We start from the raw sequence: 17,156 nt of genomic DNA, 5'->3' as shown, positions 1-17,156 counted from the left end.
CGTATGTTCTCCTTACTATTTGATAAACGACATTGTGTCTGAAATCATTAGTCCTCCACCTCTGATTCATGTGGGGAAGTTGGCAGTTACTTGCGGAGAACAGGTTTGTACTGGTACAGAATCCAAGAACACTGGTTAGGTTAACTGCCCGCCGTTACATGACTGAAATACTGTTGAAAACGGCATTAAACCCACAACAAACAAACAAAACAAGGCAAATGTTGACGGACTATGCCGGACTGACCGTTCGTAATTGCTCGCCTTGAGTACTTTGTGCTCAGGTGAGCTAAAACAGAAATATCTGAAGTGAAATTCTTATATGAAGCAGGTAAAATCTATGCTCTTATTTGTTTTTGTTGGGTTTAATTGTCACACTTTTCTAGACTTAGGTCTATTGTGTACTATTGTCACACAATTATAGGTCATATAGACTTTCCAGCTCTTGCACTAAGTTAGTAAGTTTGATGATCTCCTTTGATATTAGAACACTAAACTTCAGATGAGGTTTTTATTGTACAGCTTCAATGGTCCAGTGCTGTATGTCAGCCATCTGCTCAGCCACTGAGTCCCTTCTACGTTCTTAAGTTTTAAAGAGTAAGTTAGATCATTCAGAAGTACTACTAGTAGAAGCCGCTGTCCAGTCTCCATGAGATGCAATATGCACATCTAGCAATTTCTTTTTACAATAGCCAACGAGGCATATGGGACACATGTATGGTTTCTGTCCACTATGTTTTAAGGAATGAACATGCAAATCATCTTTTCTATAGAACTTCTTATCACAAAATTCACAAGACCATGGAGTTTCACCAGTGTGCCTTCGTTCATGTCTTCTCTGGGAGGCAGGTGTCGTAAAACATTGAGTACAGTATCGACACTCAAATTTTGTTTTATTCTCATTTGGTGGTCTACGAATTTGTGTAGGTGTTGATAAATTAAACATAAACTGTGCCCCACTTTCACCATCAGAGGCAACATTTGCTCGAGATGAAAATCTGCCACCTGTAGCATTGGCAAAATTCTTGTTCATTACTGACTCAAAGGATTTATTAATACCAGCTCCTGCAGGTTGCTCAGAATATTGCTTGTTAAACATATTTAGTTCATTTCTTTTACTTTCAGACATTTCTACTAGGTTTGCTTCACTACCAACACCAGCTACAATCCACATACTATTCCCGTCTGTTTCAGTGGCAATTTTATTACAACCCTCTTCAGAGTCGCTTAGATAAGACTTTTGTACTCGAATTACATCATCTGTTTCCGTGGAAATTTTCTCAGGCAGTGAACACTCATCGGAGCTGCTTAGATAGGACTTCTGTATAGTTATCACATCATCTGTCATATTGTTCATGATATCAATAGAAATACCACCTTCACTCCTTTCGGGATTTTTTCCACCCATGGCGACTTCTTGTAAATCTTTACAACCTAAAGAACAAAAAAAAAACCAGCTTAAAAAAGTCTAGAAATTGGATAATACTGACAAAATGGTGACAATTCTCATCCAACACTAGTATAATACGTAGTGCCCTACACAAGGGAGATCATTCTTACCTGACTAGTGAAATACTGTGACTTGTCTTACATAAGGGAGCTAACTCGCATATAACCAGTTAAATACTGTGAGTATCCTACACAATGGAGATTATTCATACCAGACTGTAATGAAAAACTGTCACTGTCATCAAAAGGCGATAATTCTCATTTAACTGTAGATAAAAACTGTCAGCATCTTACAAAAGGAAGGTAATTCTTACCTGACTTGGGTGAAAATACTATCAGGTTCATACAAAGGGAAATAACTGTAACCTGACTTATGAAATTCTGTCATTGTCCTACTAAAGGGAGAAGACTCTTACCCAATTCTGGCAAAATACTGGCACTGTCCTGGTTATTATGAGGTGCAGTTAACTCATTGCATATACTTTCTGGAGCTGTTTCAGCAATTATAATACAGTTGTTTTCAACAGGTTCCTGTTTAATAAAATCAGTATTGCAGCTTTTATATTCTGGATCAGCAAGTAACTTTTCTGGTAATTTGTTACCATCTGCATTACACTCTTTATCTGAATCTTCTTCATGCTGTAAACTTCTAACATTTTCTATTTCAATGCTAGTAACTCCTTTCTCAGTTAAGACTTCACAAACTTTTCTGTCTGTCTTTTCTGCATGAGTAATTTTATCATTTTCCTTTCTCTGATTGTAACCATCAATATTTATATAATTATCTTTTGCTCGACTGTTTTTGTCAATAACTGTATGGTTGTCCTTTGCCTGACTGTAACCATCGATGATAACAGGGTTACCTTGACTGTAACCACAAACAACTGCATGTTTGTTCTGCTGAACATCAGGCCTTTTTCTTTTTAGAGCAGGGCTTTGTTGATCTTGTGGATATATATTGTCAATATGAGTGTTCCTTCTGCTAAAACTTCTGTCGTACTTCAATTTATCTGAAAGGACAATTCGTAAAAAGCTTTTAAGTCAACCAAAACAAGAACACTCTCTATGAATGCGAGTGCTCGCCTGAAGTGCTTCATGTAAGGCAATATGCAAAAAAAGAGTTCTTGGTCTACTTACTTACTCGCTCAGTTAAAAAAGGACCTGAACAAAGCATCTGTTGGTGCCAGTGCTCATTTTAGGTGTTTGATATGAGACAATATGCAAGAAACAAATCAAGGGGTAAAAACTCTCCTTCATCTTGGTCAAGGGGAATAACACTAAATGTGATCAAAGGCCATGTACTAATTAATAACTATAATGAGGTTTGGTTGTTCTGGTTAATAAAATATTTCTTGAATTATAAGCATTTTCATTCTTTTCTCAAACAAATCAAGGGGAAAACCTCTGCTTTAACTGGGTCAAGGGGGATAATAATACATGTGAGCAAAGGCATGTGCTGATTAATAATTATTTGAGGCTTGGTGGTTCTAGTTTTAATACCTTTTTAATTATAAGCATTTTCAATTCCGGACAGACAGATAGATGGAAGCCATGGACGGACAGACCTGAATGGACATCAAACCAATATCCCTCGGCAAGGAAATAATAAATCAATGGGCCTTGTATTTGCTTAAAATGCCTATCCTGGTTAAATATCCGTGTTTGCAATGGATATGCCAGTATTTCTGAAAAGGGAACAAAGTTTTGAAAAATTTTCAAGAAATTTCAAGTTGAACAGATATACATGTCCCCAACCATTTTCCATATATTATCTATGACTAAATCATTCAACAAGAACTGTCAAGGAAGACAGTGTGGTCAACTATTTCGAAGCTGGATAGTGAAATAGCAAACATCAGAGGAAGCCAGAGCAATCACTGAGTGTTTTATGAATCCAATGTGGATGACTATAGTGGACAAAAGTTAAGGTCTGAGTTAAATTTATGTAATAATAAGTAATAACAGAGATAGAGTGTAAGTGTATAAAAACATTAGCAAAATTAAAAAGAGACATGATTTGCAGGTGTAACATGCACCATGTGTCATATCATGTGACTAATAATGTGGAACAAATATCAAATCCATTTAGTAGTAAGTGCCCTGAGCTTCCTCTGCCATTTGCCAAAGTAGCCAAATGCTATAAATTCAAAGAACTGGCTATAGATTTTTGAAAGTGGTATCAAGAATTTTATTATAAATAATATGTGGCCAAATTTTAGCAACTCGGCCTCAATTTGGCAATTTCTCTCTAAAAGTGGATACAACTTTCTGAGGCCTTGGGGAGGCCCTGGTGCCATAGCACAACTAAACCTGAAATTCTAAGTAAAAAGGGGGCACAATATGGTTAGTTTGTATAGTACTTACTCTTTGCACAGTGCACTGTAAATTGTTTCTTTATGTCTGCTCTCTGATCGAGAAAACCTGTTCCGTAAGTGGAAGTGAGACTTGAGATAGTTCCGGCTGAGATGTTTGTTGTTAATACAAGTGACTCTTCACCAGCATGTTGTGAAAGTTGTTCAGTCTATAAATTATAAAGATACTGTTAAGGTAATGGACACTCGTGACAAAAAAAATCAGCAAATCACGTACCAGTATTCTCAATATGTAATTTCAGCATATTCTACTGTTACGAAATTTGACATTCTTCAGACTTAACCCTTATCATGCTGGACATAATTTTATGTATTTTCCTCATTATTTTAATAGAACCATGTCAAATTCATTACTAATGACAAAATACTGTTATTGACATTTTCTCATGATACTTTGCAATGTTCAATGCTTTATTTTCATAAGTTCATACATGTTACAAAAATTGTACATGTAATTTGTGAATAAAAATTTAAAATACCACTTTTACAAAATACATCTAAAATAATTTTTGAACAACCTGCATTAAAGTCCCAATGGACTTTAAATTGTATGTTAAAATCAGATGAAGCAGCTGCCAAAACAGACAGATTGTATAGTTACTTGGTTAGAAAAAAACACCAAGTACTGTCATTACTGTAAATGCATACTGGCAGTTATAGCCATAATGATAACAATGGATCGATTCAGTAACATTTTCTCAATATGAATCAAATATTCAAACCTTTGAAATATATTTTATAAATTATTGGTTGAAAATAGGATTTAACAAGAAATTACTATATAGCCAAATATGTGGCAGCCACATTATATATACAAAGTCATTATGCCTGGGCCTTTAAGCCTTAAAGTGACTAAATGGGACTTTAAGCCTTAAAAGCGGCATATAGAAACTGATGTTATAATTACCAAATACTGCATCTGCTGTCTAAGAATGGTTGTATATAGTGGTTTGAAGTATGGCAAGTGCTTGAAGGCATCTAGGCATGAATCTAGGTCCCCCATCATGGTACTGGTATAGATACAACCTAAATACAGAACAACAAAGTGTACTTTTTAACAGAAAGGCATATCCTGTTGACTAACAAATGCCTCTCTAATAAAAGCCATAATAACTGTTAGATTTAGATCAAGTTTAAAGACCATGGTGTGAACTTCTTCAGAGCACTTGACCACAATAATCAGGCAAATTTAGTTTGAACATGTGAAGAATATTGCTGCATATTGCTGATAGTATATTCTCTGCTAGCAGCTGGTGCCGGATAAAGCTTGTTTGACTTTTTCATGGCTAGCTGGGAGATTCTTCATTCAGGTGCCACCTTCGTGCAGGTATCAATGCTAATGATGCTTTAGTGTCTGTGATTAATTATCTATTTTAAGTGGTATCAGTATGGCAGAGCTTATGTTAAATCTCATCCATTTTGGCTCCAGAGTATAAAGAAAAACAAAGAGCACCTAATGCCAACAGAACACTGAGAATAGATCACTTACAGCACCAACATCACCTATCAAAATAGATCACCACCAGTACCAATCTAAAAATAGAATCAGATTAAAACATTGAAATGCTAGCTAGTCTAAGATGACACAAGTTAGATTTACTGTCCATTATAAGTCAGTACCAAGTTCTGTCACTTACCTATAAAATTATAAATTTATGAACTACTTGAAATTCTCACTGAAAGTTAATAATTATCTCAACCCCAATTTTACTGCCATTTAATGATTTGCTAACCCAGAGGTTTACTTTCTGCCACCTAGCTGCAGAAACATTTAATCAAAATATAAATTTTGGTGTGTGTGTGCGGGGGGGTGGGGGAGGAGTCATGCATTCATTATGCATGAACTCCAAAAGAAATTTAATTCATTCGCTACATTTACAAATTTAATTGCACACATTTTGTTTCATTTAACATTTAAATCAGCTTCCCAGCTATTCTTTTCACCAGGCAACACAGATGGAACATTATTTTTATTAATATAATTGTAAGAAACCTTCTCCCTGACAATATGCTGATGTCATCAAAACAGCATCTCATTTAGCCATGATATCACAAAGCAGTGTTTATATTTCATCCAATTTTCGGGCGACTGAAATTTTGCTTTTCTGAGTGGGAAGGGCGAAATGAAATATTTAAAGGCTAAGTTACGGCTAAACTTCGCCCAAAACGCAGTCCCTGGTATACTCTTAATCAATTTAGAAAAATAAATCACTTCTTGAGTAAGTTTACATTACTGGACAATCAGAACAGACTAAACTTCAACCTTATTCCATGTTATACCGGCCATTACCTTATTCCCAATAAGTTCCCTATTCTTTATGTACTTTTATTTATTTGTGGGGTTGCATTAAAAAACCAAAGAGTAATTTCACGGAAGGAAGTGGCTATTCTTAGAGTCCCGAAGGAATAGACTTGCAGGCTATTCTTACGGCTCTCTCTTAAAAATAGTGAAAAGCCTGCAGGTGGTTATTCCTACGGCAGTTGATTTTGTGTTACAATACATTGTACTGAAGACTCATACAACTGATATATTTTCAACCGATTTCGGAAATGACATGTAATCACATTTGGTCATTGTGTTGCAAATAAAATGTCAGGTCTGAATTGATGCAAACATGTTAAGCAGATGTGTGACAAACGTCAAGTATAAAACTAAATTAAAGCAGGGTTCCCGGAAACGCCGAAATCGGCGTCCCTGTACGCATAATTGGTCCCGGTATACGCGTGTTTATTGCAGCTTGGGAGTCCCTGGACGCATGTTTCTGCAGTGAGACGCAATGAAAATTAATTGATTACATTAATTTTTGACTACATTTTACTTATTTTACCTTTACCTTTTTATCTCATCTTAACAATATTTGGGTGAAGAATTGTGATTACAAAATGTCTGTCGGTCTACATTTAATCTGACAGTACAAATTAGAGGCCTGTGTTTTGACGAAAAGTCTAGTCAGTAGTTGGGACTGCAACTTTTTCAGCTTTGGGAGTCCCAGGACTGCAACTTGAAATTGCTAGTGAGAACCCTGTTAAAGGGCAATAAACATGTTTAGAGTGGTAAGAGATTTGTACTGTTGTGAAAAATTTGCATGTATATACACGAAACATAGATAATAATTCTCTAACTGGTTTAGCTGAAAACACTTGGTCGATATTTTTTAATATTAATAACGTAATTGAATTTACATCTGTACAACCAACAATCGTTTTCCGATTTATTTAGAAGACAAATTTCAGTTAAATAAGTATTATATACTTACAATAAATTTGTTGCATTAAAATTGTTTGTTTATGTTAAACTACCTTTTGTCTACCTTTTGTCTTCTGGGCACACTCCATAGCCCTTTAGCTAAAATAAGCCCCCTTGAACTACGTCATAAAAACGGTTCTCCACCTCCAGTCTAGTCTAAACCTTTTAAATAAACATGAGAAATATATATATGACGTATCGTTTAGATATCCATGCAGTATTTATCCAGTTTTGATTTGAATGAAATTACAGGTGTCACTGTTGACTAATTCCTCTGGTAAGTTATTCCATAGCTGTTATAGTGCGATGTCCAAAGGAGTTTAACCGTAATGATTTTTTGGCTTTTAGTTTGTAAAGTTTCAAATTATGACCTCTTGTACTGCTATTTCCAGCAAAACTGAAGAAAGTTTTCATGTTTACATCATCTGTCTTGTGTATTATTTTAAATACCGGGATCATATCAAATCTATTTCTATGATAGTCCAAATTTAAGAAGGAATATATAATTAATTAACCTCTTACATTATAAGAAAGATGTCTAATTTCAGGAACTAGTGCTGTTGCACGTCTTTGTAGATTTTCAACCAGCTGTTTACATTTTTTCGTAACTGGATAATACACTAGGTTACCATAATCAAATTATCAATATGAGAGCAAACTAAATTACTAATGCCAGAAAGTTATACAATGTCAAAAACAACGATTTATCCAATGGAAGTAATAAAATGGAACAAGAGGGCCATGATGGCCCTATATCGCTCACCTGTTATCATTGCACTTGAGGACAAGAATGTCCTCAGAAAAAATATCTAAGTCTAAAGGACAGGAACAACAAAGGAAAGAAATTTAACCAAAAAGAAAAACAAAATTCTTACAAGGTACAGATATGTTAAAATACACCTAAAAATTGGAGGTACCATCCATGTTGTACCACAGAAAAGTGGTCTCAGTTTTTCCCTACGGCCAATAATAAAAAAATTACTAAAAATAGGCTATTTATAGTAACGTAAAAGGGAAGTAATTCAAAAGAAAATTATTGTAAGTTAACAAAAGAAGGATCTGCCAAATAAATCTGTTGACATAAATAAAATTTCAGATCAGTATCTTCATTAGTTACGGAGATATACCCATTTTAATTTGAAATAAAGGGAGGTAATTTGACATAAAATCAGTCCATAGTTATCTACCCTGATTGGCTCGGTCCAACTAATGACAATAATGAAATTTCAAATAAGTCCTGTAAGTACTTACTGATATAAATCCATTTTGACTACAATCAGGGGAGGTAATCAGATATAAAATAACTCTGGAAACTACGATTGGATCTGATTTGTCATAGAATCCAAGATTTATTGTTGTTGAAGATATTTTGGAAGTTTGAATCAAATAAAATCATAAATGAAGTCTCTATATGGCTGCAAAAGCCAAAATAGCCAATTTTGGAATTTAAGGGGCCATAACTCTGGAACCCATTATGGAATCTGGCCAGTTTAAGAAAGGAACCAAGATCTTGTGGTGATACAAGTTGTGTGCAAGTTTGGTTAAAATCAAATCATAAATGAAGTTGCTATTGTGCAGACAAGGTCAAAATAGCTAATTTTGGCCCTTTCAGGGGCCATAACTCTGGAACCCATTAGGGGATCTGGCCAGTTCAAGAAAGGAACTGAGATCTTATGGCAATACAAGTTTTGTGCAAGTTTGATTAAATTCAAATCATAAATGAAGCTGCTATTGTGCAGACAAGGGCAAAATAGCTAATTCTGGTCCTTTCAGGGGCCATAACTCTGGAACCCATAACGGAATCTGGCCAGTTCAAGAAAGGAACCAAGATCTTATGGTGATACAAGTTGTGTGCCAGTTTGGTTAAAATCAAATCATAAATAAAGCTGCTATTGTGCAGACAAGGTCAAAATAGCTGATTTTGGCCCTTTCAGGGGCCATAACTCTGGAACCCATAATGGGATCTCGCCAGTTCAAGAAATGAACCGAGATCTTATGGTGATACAAGTTGTGTGCAAGTTTGGTTAAAATAAAATCATAAATGAAACCACTATTGTGCAGACAAGAAATTGTTGACGGACGGACGGACGGACGGACGCACGCACGGATACACGACGGACAGAGGGTGATCACAAAAGCTCACCTTGTCACTATGTGACAGGTGAGCTAATAAAATGAGTTTTACTAGGGGAAATCACTTCCCTTTTCTGTCTTTTCTGGATCATTTTACCGGAAAAGTAAAAGAAGTCGGGTGAAATTATACCAGTCAAATGAATTCAGTACAATGTGTAACTGTAAGACTGTAAGAATAGCCACTTCCTTCACGGAAAGTGTCCAAAGGGTTTCTTGTGTAGGCATGGTAAAAAAATAAGGAAGTGTCTAGGGGTACGGATCCGTACCTCTAGAATCTGATTCTAGAGGTACGGATCCGTACTTCTAGACAAGCCTGTTTAGGGTTTTCTAGTAGGGGTACTGACATCCATTTTTTTCTAGAGATTATGGGTCATTTACATTTCAAATTTTGTTGAAAATGAAATAAAAATAACACTTCATCAGAATTCACCTTAAACTTGGATCTAAATAGTTTACAGATAACAATGTTCATCCGATTTGTTACATTTTCTTTCGAAGCGTAAATAATCGAGGAACACCAAATAAATCACGAGGATTCAAACTGGCAGAAAAAAAATATATCGATATTTAAGATTAAACAAAATAATCTTAAATATGTTGGGAAAAAACTATATTTAATTGATAATTAACCCTTAGTGTATAATGTTTTTTTCACACATTTGGTAGTCGTTACGAGATACAAGGGACGTTTTCACAAACACTTTCTTTTACTTAATGTCGCTTAATTGATTATTAAACAATCAAGTCCGTGCCGATTATCATTATACCTTGTTAAATAACAAAATAAATAGGTGCATATTATTATGCCTATTTTTTTTGCTGAATTTCAAATAGAATTCATTTAAGGGATAGATCTAGCTGTTATCAACAATTTATTTGACAACAAACTAATCGGCACGGAACAGAGTATTCATTTGGAGTTCCTCGGTTATTTAAGTTTTGAAAGAGAAGTTAAACAATCGAGTGAACGCTGGTATCTGTAAACCAATAAGATCCAAGTTTTAAGTGAAGACTGGTTAAGTCTTATTTGTTACTTCATTTTCAACAAAATTTAAGATATACATAACCCTAAATCTCTAGAAAAAGGAGGTCCGTACCCGTAGAAAACCCCCTTACAGGCTTGTCTAGAGGTACGGATCCATACCACTAGAATCAGATTCTAGAGGTACGGATCTGTACCCATAGACACTTCCAAAAAGCAAAGAGCTATAAAAAAATAAATAGATCGGCAACTTGAACAGTCAGGGGTGTAACTGTTTAAAGTTATGTAACCTATTTCAGTTACTTTTTCCAGCATTTTATAACCTGTATGAGTTATAAAATATAGATAACCCAGGTAAGTTATTCATAAAAAGCCTTTTTGCTGTTCTCACAAATTGACCATCAAAGTGTAATTAGTAGCAAACTGTGGTTAATCAAATTCTCTTTTAGTCTGATGATGGCCTGATGAGCATGATGTTAAGAGTTTTATAGCTTTAAAACCATTTGCGTAAGACTTTATCAGCCTTGCGTAAAAAAATTTACTGCATAGCTGGAAAGATAAAAGACCAAGGATTCAGGAAATTATTGCATTAGTCACATTCAAAATAAGCATTTGGCACAGGAGGGCTTTGTAATATTTTATGATAACTGAAACAAGTTATGAAAGTAAACACAATAACTCAAATGGGTTATAAAATGTGATAACTTGAAACAGTTACACCCCTGACTGTTGAAAGGCATACTGAGCAAATCTCGTCAAAAAAGCGTGACAACTGAATGAGATCTCGTTTACCGGAAGTGACGCGTTCTCCATGCGCCATTTTGTATGCTAAAGCAATTATTCATCAGTAAATTAACTATCACCTTATGACCATGCTTCTTTTGATGGTAAGAAACGTGTACTTTGTGTCTTAAGACTATTTCACATTAAACTATATGTTGTTTGAGAAGCTTAAACATGTATTTTAAATGTAGTTTTAAAGGTACAAATTGTAACTCCATGCTCGCCGATGTTTGTTTTTACTAAGATAACGCCGATTCATGCTCTGACACGAGATCACGCGACATTACAGCCAGTTGCCATTCTGTGTATTTTATACTTCTTTGCAAAAAGTAAAGTGGCCGGCTGATAGTATCAGTGCTACAACCCTAACCCTAAAAGTCCAGAGTTTCTTGTGTAGGCATAGTAATTGGAAACTCTTTACTGCATTAATAAAAAACCGCTTTGGCTCTTTACCCTAACGAATTTGTGGTCTCTGACGGATGTTAGTCAAAACGTCCCCTAGTCAAAACGTCCCCTAGTCAAAACACCCCCCATTTTGGTCAAAACGTCCCCCTTTTCTGGTCAAAACATCCCCCTTCCAAAAATTACCAGGTCAAAACACCCCCCTTAAAATTTATATAATTTTTATTATTATTATTATGTAAATACATATTATTTAAGTTAATTTGGTAAACATTATTGAATTATAATGTTCATTATATTGTTTTACATGCATAGATTTTAATTTAGAATATTGTAAACCATTAGTTTTAGAATGTTAAGAATGTTATATGTTGTGAAATTATCTGATGTTTATATTGTGTAAAAGTGATGTTTCTGTTATTTATTAATAATAAAATTAAATGAAATTATAATGTTATGTTACAAATGAAATTGTTACAACTGCATGAGGACAAAGTGATAATGGATCAAACAAGATGTTTGTAAACAGGTATCTAAAAGTATAATTGCACAACAATTAAATAATGTAAAAAAAAGTTAAAACTTAAAAATGGAGTGTCCTTGCATTAAGTGTAGGAACAAAGTCAAACCGCGTCTACATGCCATTGCCTGCGACTCGTGTGGCAACTGGCAACACAGAACCTGTGACACAGGTAAGTTATATTCATGTTATTATCATTATTTCTTGAATTACTCGACTTCAGTAAATGTCTTTTGTGGAATACATATCATATTCCAAATTGTCTAACTACTTTTTTGGCAAATACGTAATTTTCTGCCAAAATCTGATTAACTACCTTTTACCATTTAATAATACCTTTATTTTATTTTATAAAATATTGAAAATGTAGTCAGAAAGAAAAAAACAATATACAGATCATAATCACATTATGAAAAGCAAACAAATTCAAATATACAAGTAATCAATGCATTGTCAAGTTAATCCAATCAGAGGTGATAATGTGTTATAACATGAACAGATTACAATAGGTGTTAATTCAATCAAGAGATTCTGTATATATTGAATTGTATTAGTGACAAAAAATCAAAATTAAGATAACAAAATATTCTTCCGACAGCTCTTGTTCATTGTAATATTTGGGTAAGGTTGGTGTCGGAGTTGGGCTTATGTAGGTTGCAGCGGGAAAAGTATAGGTCCATGCAAACCAGGGTATTCGCAGCTTGGGACAGGTGATTATGTTCATGCTATTAGTATTTAACTGTCTTGATAAAAATGTTTCTGAATTTTCTAAAACTCTTCTCTTCCAGCAACAGCATCATAACAGATTTTTTTCAGAAAGTTATTTATAGTTTGTGTAAAAATGTATTATTATTTATAGTTTGTGTAAAAAGGTATTAACATTCTTTTCAGTCATCTCATTTTCTTACTATATCTTTTTTTCAGTTACTTATGCACAATTTGTGATTTCTATCTCCTATAAATGTTTCTTATGTCTTTTACAGCTACCGCGCAGGGGGTATGTCTGTGAGTTCCTTGCTAAAAAACATGAGCACCATTTACAAACCAAGGCTCACCACAACAGTTCAGGATGAGAAATAATTGTGATAAAAACATTAACTAGCCTAAAAATGAATTTGACTTCTTGATATTGTGTAGCTGGAACACTGTGAATTAATATTGTGATATTCTTGACGCGAGATTAGACATGGAACAGCACATAAACTCGGTATTCAGATTCTGCTATGGTCAGATCAGACAAATTGGTCACATAAGAAAATATCTAACAACTGACGCAACAAAATCTCTAGTAAACTCCCTAGTAACATCACGGATGGACTATTGTAACGTGCTGCTGCATGGAATACCGAAAACAAATCTTAAAAGACTACAGCACGTTCAAAACACAGCAACCGCCTCATCACAAAATCGTCCCGCTATGACCATGTTACTCCTATCCTGAAAGATCTCCACTGACTACCTGTAGAGTACGGAATCAAATTCAAAAACCTAACACTTACCTATAAAACATTACATAACAAAGGTCCAGTATATCAAGAAAATGCTGAATGTGTACCAACCAAAACGGGACTTACGATCCCAGAATGGTTCACTAAGACTGGAGTTACCTACGAACATTCGAACAGCAACTTATGGGGGGTGTTTTGACTAGGGGACGTTTTGACTTGATACCGTCTCTGACAATTAACTAGCTGATGAAACATCCAAAAGCTATCCGAAACTGAAACTTATCCGGAAACATGAAATTGTCAGTGTCTCGTAGTACAAAAAGGCTTCTATCCTTACACGTTCTCTCCTTCTGTTACATGTTATATCTCTTAAGAACAACATAAACTGCATACAATATTCTTTGTCGGTCAGTTCTGATTTTAGAGCTTTGTTTAAAAATTAATAATAAACCGGTGCGATGTTAATTGATTCGTATTTGTCACGATGTGCTAAGATTACGGAGAAAACAAAAGCCGTACCGGGCAATGACTGCAACCGAAGGTTTGTAATTACACGCACATTTTCATGTCAATATTGCATTATTTGTATTTCACGTGTGCACTTTTGTGTGAGATTTTCAAAAAGATACTGAATTCATGCGCGGATCCAGCCAATTTTCTCAGAGGGGGTCCGACCTCACCCCACAGAAAATTTTGAAATTTAGCGCTTCATTTTCTGCATTCTGGTGCATTTTAAGAGCATTTAAGAACACCATTTCACTGCAATTTTATATACATTATACCTCTTATTTTCACAGTTTTATGGGCTAACCTGTTAAATTTGGGGAAAATGATAAAATCAAGTTTTCTTGAAGGTAAAAGTCTTAATTTCTTTTAGATAACCAAAGAACTAAAAATACACAGAATGGCAACTGGGGATAATCCCGTGTCATCTCGTGTTAGAGCGTTATCTTATTTCAAAGCGTTTGCCGACTTGATCAATCGTGATCAAATCAACAGACGCTTACTAAGTATTCATAACTTTATCATGACATCACAGTACATTAGGGGTTCTAATTGACCAATCAGACAGCTGCATTTTCGAGTACCTGCCAGTTTCCACTTGGGTATAACAAAGTATATTTACAATGAACATATAGTGACTTTAGAAATAAATATCACACTATTTTAGAAATCAAATTAAGATTTCTCACTGCACATGCCCCAGATGATGCTACAAACAACAAAACTTTGAAGTTTCATTGAAATATTATATCAATTTAATACTTTTATTTCAGTTGAAAGTTTGGGATTTTACACAGGGAGTCTATGATAAAGTCCGAGTAAAATGTAATCATTACCCAAGTGAAATTAGTATCATTCCGCAATGTTTTGGACATGTTAAAATTATGAATAAAATTGGCGGTACGCCCGGCGCGTAATAAACCAAATCGAGTCCTTTTTTCAAACGAAAACTGTTGATTTCTTAGACTTCCAATCATAAATTCATTCCTTCCCAGTGTAGGAAATACTAATAACATTAAAAAGCACCATTATCATTATAAACAATCGATCCGAAAGTAACCTTATTTAAAAGCGTTTGCCGACTTGATCAATCGTGATCAACAGACGCTTACAACGAGGTCTCATTCAGTTGTCACGGGATGTTGGTGAGATTTGCTCTATATGCCTTTCAAGTTGCCGATCTATTTATTTTTATAGCTCTTTGAGATAACTAATATAAATATGAATTATGTCGGGGTCGTATGTAGCAGCAGCCGCAGCCGCATATACTTTGAATGTGGTCTTAATGTTGCCTTTTTCGAAAAACATTTTCTTTCCTTCTTGTCCTTCTTTCCTTAAGAAGGGTTTTCCAGAGGGGGTCCGTACCCCTGGTCCCCACCTCTGGACCCGCGCATGGAATTTATTCCAAGACAACACTGAGTGTCCCGGCCGTCAAACAAATGCTGCCCAAAAAAATTACAAAGTAGGAATATCATAAAATAATAATATCCCAATAAGCCAGTTTTAAAAAGGTAAGGCAAATAATTATGCTGGCGATAACACCTTCAATTTTTCATGCAATGACACAAATATAGATAACATATTGTTAATTCTTTGGAGTCAGATAATCAATCTTTGATAAAACTGTTCTCAGAGTCAGACAACCACAGGAAATTGCACAATTGGTAAAAAACAATTATGGATCAAAACGTAACGTTAACCAGGCCTTTTCATCAGGAAATTGGGAAGAGGCCTTCGCCTTTGAAATTGGGAAATTTCTGTGCAGTAAATTATGGTCCATTTTGGGAAAAATAATCAACTGGAAGTAAACACCAAAACATAAATCAAATTTATCTCCCCTGAAACACAGACTCAAGGCCATGGAACATTTAAAGGATTAGACTGGTAATGCGTCACACGTGCGCTGTTAGGCTATAGTGCGACAAAAAATCGATACCAGACAAATGCTAGAAGGTACACAGTTTTTAGCTCATCTGAGCCAAAGGCTCATGGTGAGCTTTTGTGACTGCTCAATGTCAGTCGTACTGTGTCATGTGTCTGTCAACATTTTCTAAAAGAATCTTCTTGAAAACCACTGGGCAGAATTACACCAAACTTCACAGGAATGATCCTTGGGTGGCCGCCTTTCAAAATTGTTCAAAGAATTGAATTCCATGCAGAACTCTGGTTGCCATGGCAACCAAAAGGAAAAACTTTAAAAATCTTCTTGGCCAAAACCACAGGGCGGCTTTGATATCTGGTTTGTAGCATCATCTAGTGGTCCTCTACCAAATTTGTTCAAATTATCCCCCTAGGGTCAAATATTGCCCGGCCCCGGGGTCACATGGTTTATATAGACTTATATAGGGAAAACTTTGAAAATCTTCTTGTACAAAACCACATGGCCTAGGGCTTTGATATTTGTTATGTAGCATCATCTGGTGGTCCTCTACCAAGATTGTTCAAATTATCCCTCTAGGGTCAAATATGGCCCCACCCCAGGGGTCTCAAGTTTTACATAGACTTATATATGAAAAAAAGTTTAAAAATCTTCTTGTCTGAAACCACAACACTTAGACCTTTGATATTTGGTTTGTAGCATTGTCTTATGGTCCTCAACCAAAATTGTTAAAACTGTACCCCTGGGTGAAAAGAGGCCCTGCCCTGGGGGTCCAAAGTTTTATATAGACTTATATAGGAAAAAAACTTTAAAAATCCTTTTGTCTGAAACCATACAACCTATGCTTTTGATATTTGGTATGATGCATTCTCTACTAAAATTGTTCAAATTATGAACCTTGGGTTAAAAGAAGTCCCACCCTGGGGTAACTTAGTTACTGTGTGAGTTATATAGGAAAAAATGCTTTAAAAAATCATTTGATCCTATTTCCAAGACTGTTTAGTAATAAATTAATAATTACCAGATGAACCCAAGTAATATGATGTCACTTGACTTTGACCTTGACCTACTGACCTACTTTCTTGTTTTTTAAGATACAGCCATGAAATTTTGATGACATACACAGTTTTGCACACCCATTGTAAAACTGAATGTCATTGACCATGAATGTGACCTACTGACTTTCTTAATATTTTATCATAAGTTTGATCTTTGAAACATGTAGCTCATATTACTCAGGTGAGCGATCCAGGGTCATCATGATCCTCTTGTTTGTCTTTTGGATGTTTTGGTTCAAAAACAGCTTTTTGCTTGTATTTTGTCACTTGCGAAAAGTGATCATCAACAAATTGATGTCTCAATATGGATTCATGGTCTGATGCAGTCAGCTACAAGGATGAAATGTAAATTTAATGTACATCATAGCTAAGCGTCACAGGA

General features: G+C 35.1%; 2 protein-coding genes across 8 annotated transcripts in view; one reads left to right on the top strand and one right to left on the bottom strand.

The window, feature by feature from the left end:
- Positions 1-343: 343 nt before the first annotated feature.
- The window catches only part of LOC123528476 (oocyte zinc finger protein XlCOF7.1-like), a 25,779-nt gene continuing 8,966 nt past the window's right edge, over positions 344-17,156 (bottom strand). Inside the window, exons 1-7 of one of the 7 annotated variants that reach the window (XM_053521683.1) lie at positions 13,671-13,800; positions 7,119-7,227; positions 5,308-5,351; positions 4,726-4,844; positions 3,811-3,967; positions 1,863-2,456; positions 344-1,431 (exon numbers count right to left, since the gene is read on the bottom strand). In XM_053521683.1, the coding sequence (XP_053377658.1) occupies positions 605-1,431; positions 1,863-2,456; positions 3,811-3,967; positions 4,726-4,824 (1,677 nt within the window). In that variant the 5' untranslated portion in view covers positions 4,825-4,844; positions 5,308-5,351; positions 7,119-7,227; positions 13,671-13,800 and the 3' untranslated portion in view covers positions 344-604. Of the gene's footprint in view, positions 1,432-1,862; positions 2,457-3,810; positions 3,968-4,725; positions 4,845-5,307; positions 5,352-7,118; positions 7,228-11,043; positions 11,247-11,416; positions 11,441-13,566; positions 13,806-17,156 lie in introns of those variants that run through there. The other 6 variants (XM_045308220.2, XM_045308223.2, XM_045308219.2 and 3 more) reach the window with 6 other exon arrangements.
- The window catches only part of LOC123528478 (uncharacterized), a 21,422-nt gene continuing 18,097 nt past the window's right edge, over positions 13,832-17,156 (top strand). The window contains exon 1 of the mRNA XM_045308232.2: positions 13,832-13,874. The gene's annotated coding sequence lies outside the window, so the exon portion shown is untranslated. The remainder of the gene's footprint in view (positions 13,875-17,156) is intronic.

The sequence above is a fragment of the Mercenaria mercenaria genome, chromosome 13, assembly GCF_021730395.1.
Source record: "Mercenaria mercenaria strain notata chromosome 13, MADL_Memer_1, whole genome shotgun sequence".
NCBI lineage: Eukaryota > Metazoa > Mollusca > Bivalvia > Venerida > Veneridae > Mercenaria > Mercenaria mercenaria.
The sequence above is the reverse complement of the archived record's forward strand: the minus strand, read 5'-3'. Positions and strand labels throughout refer to the sequence as shown.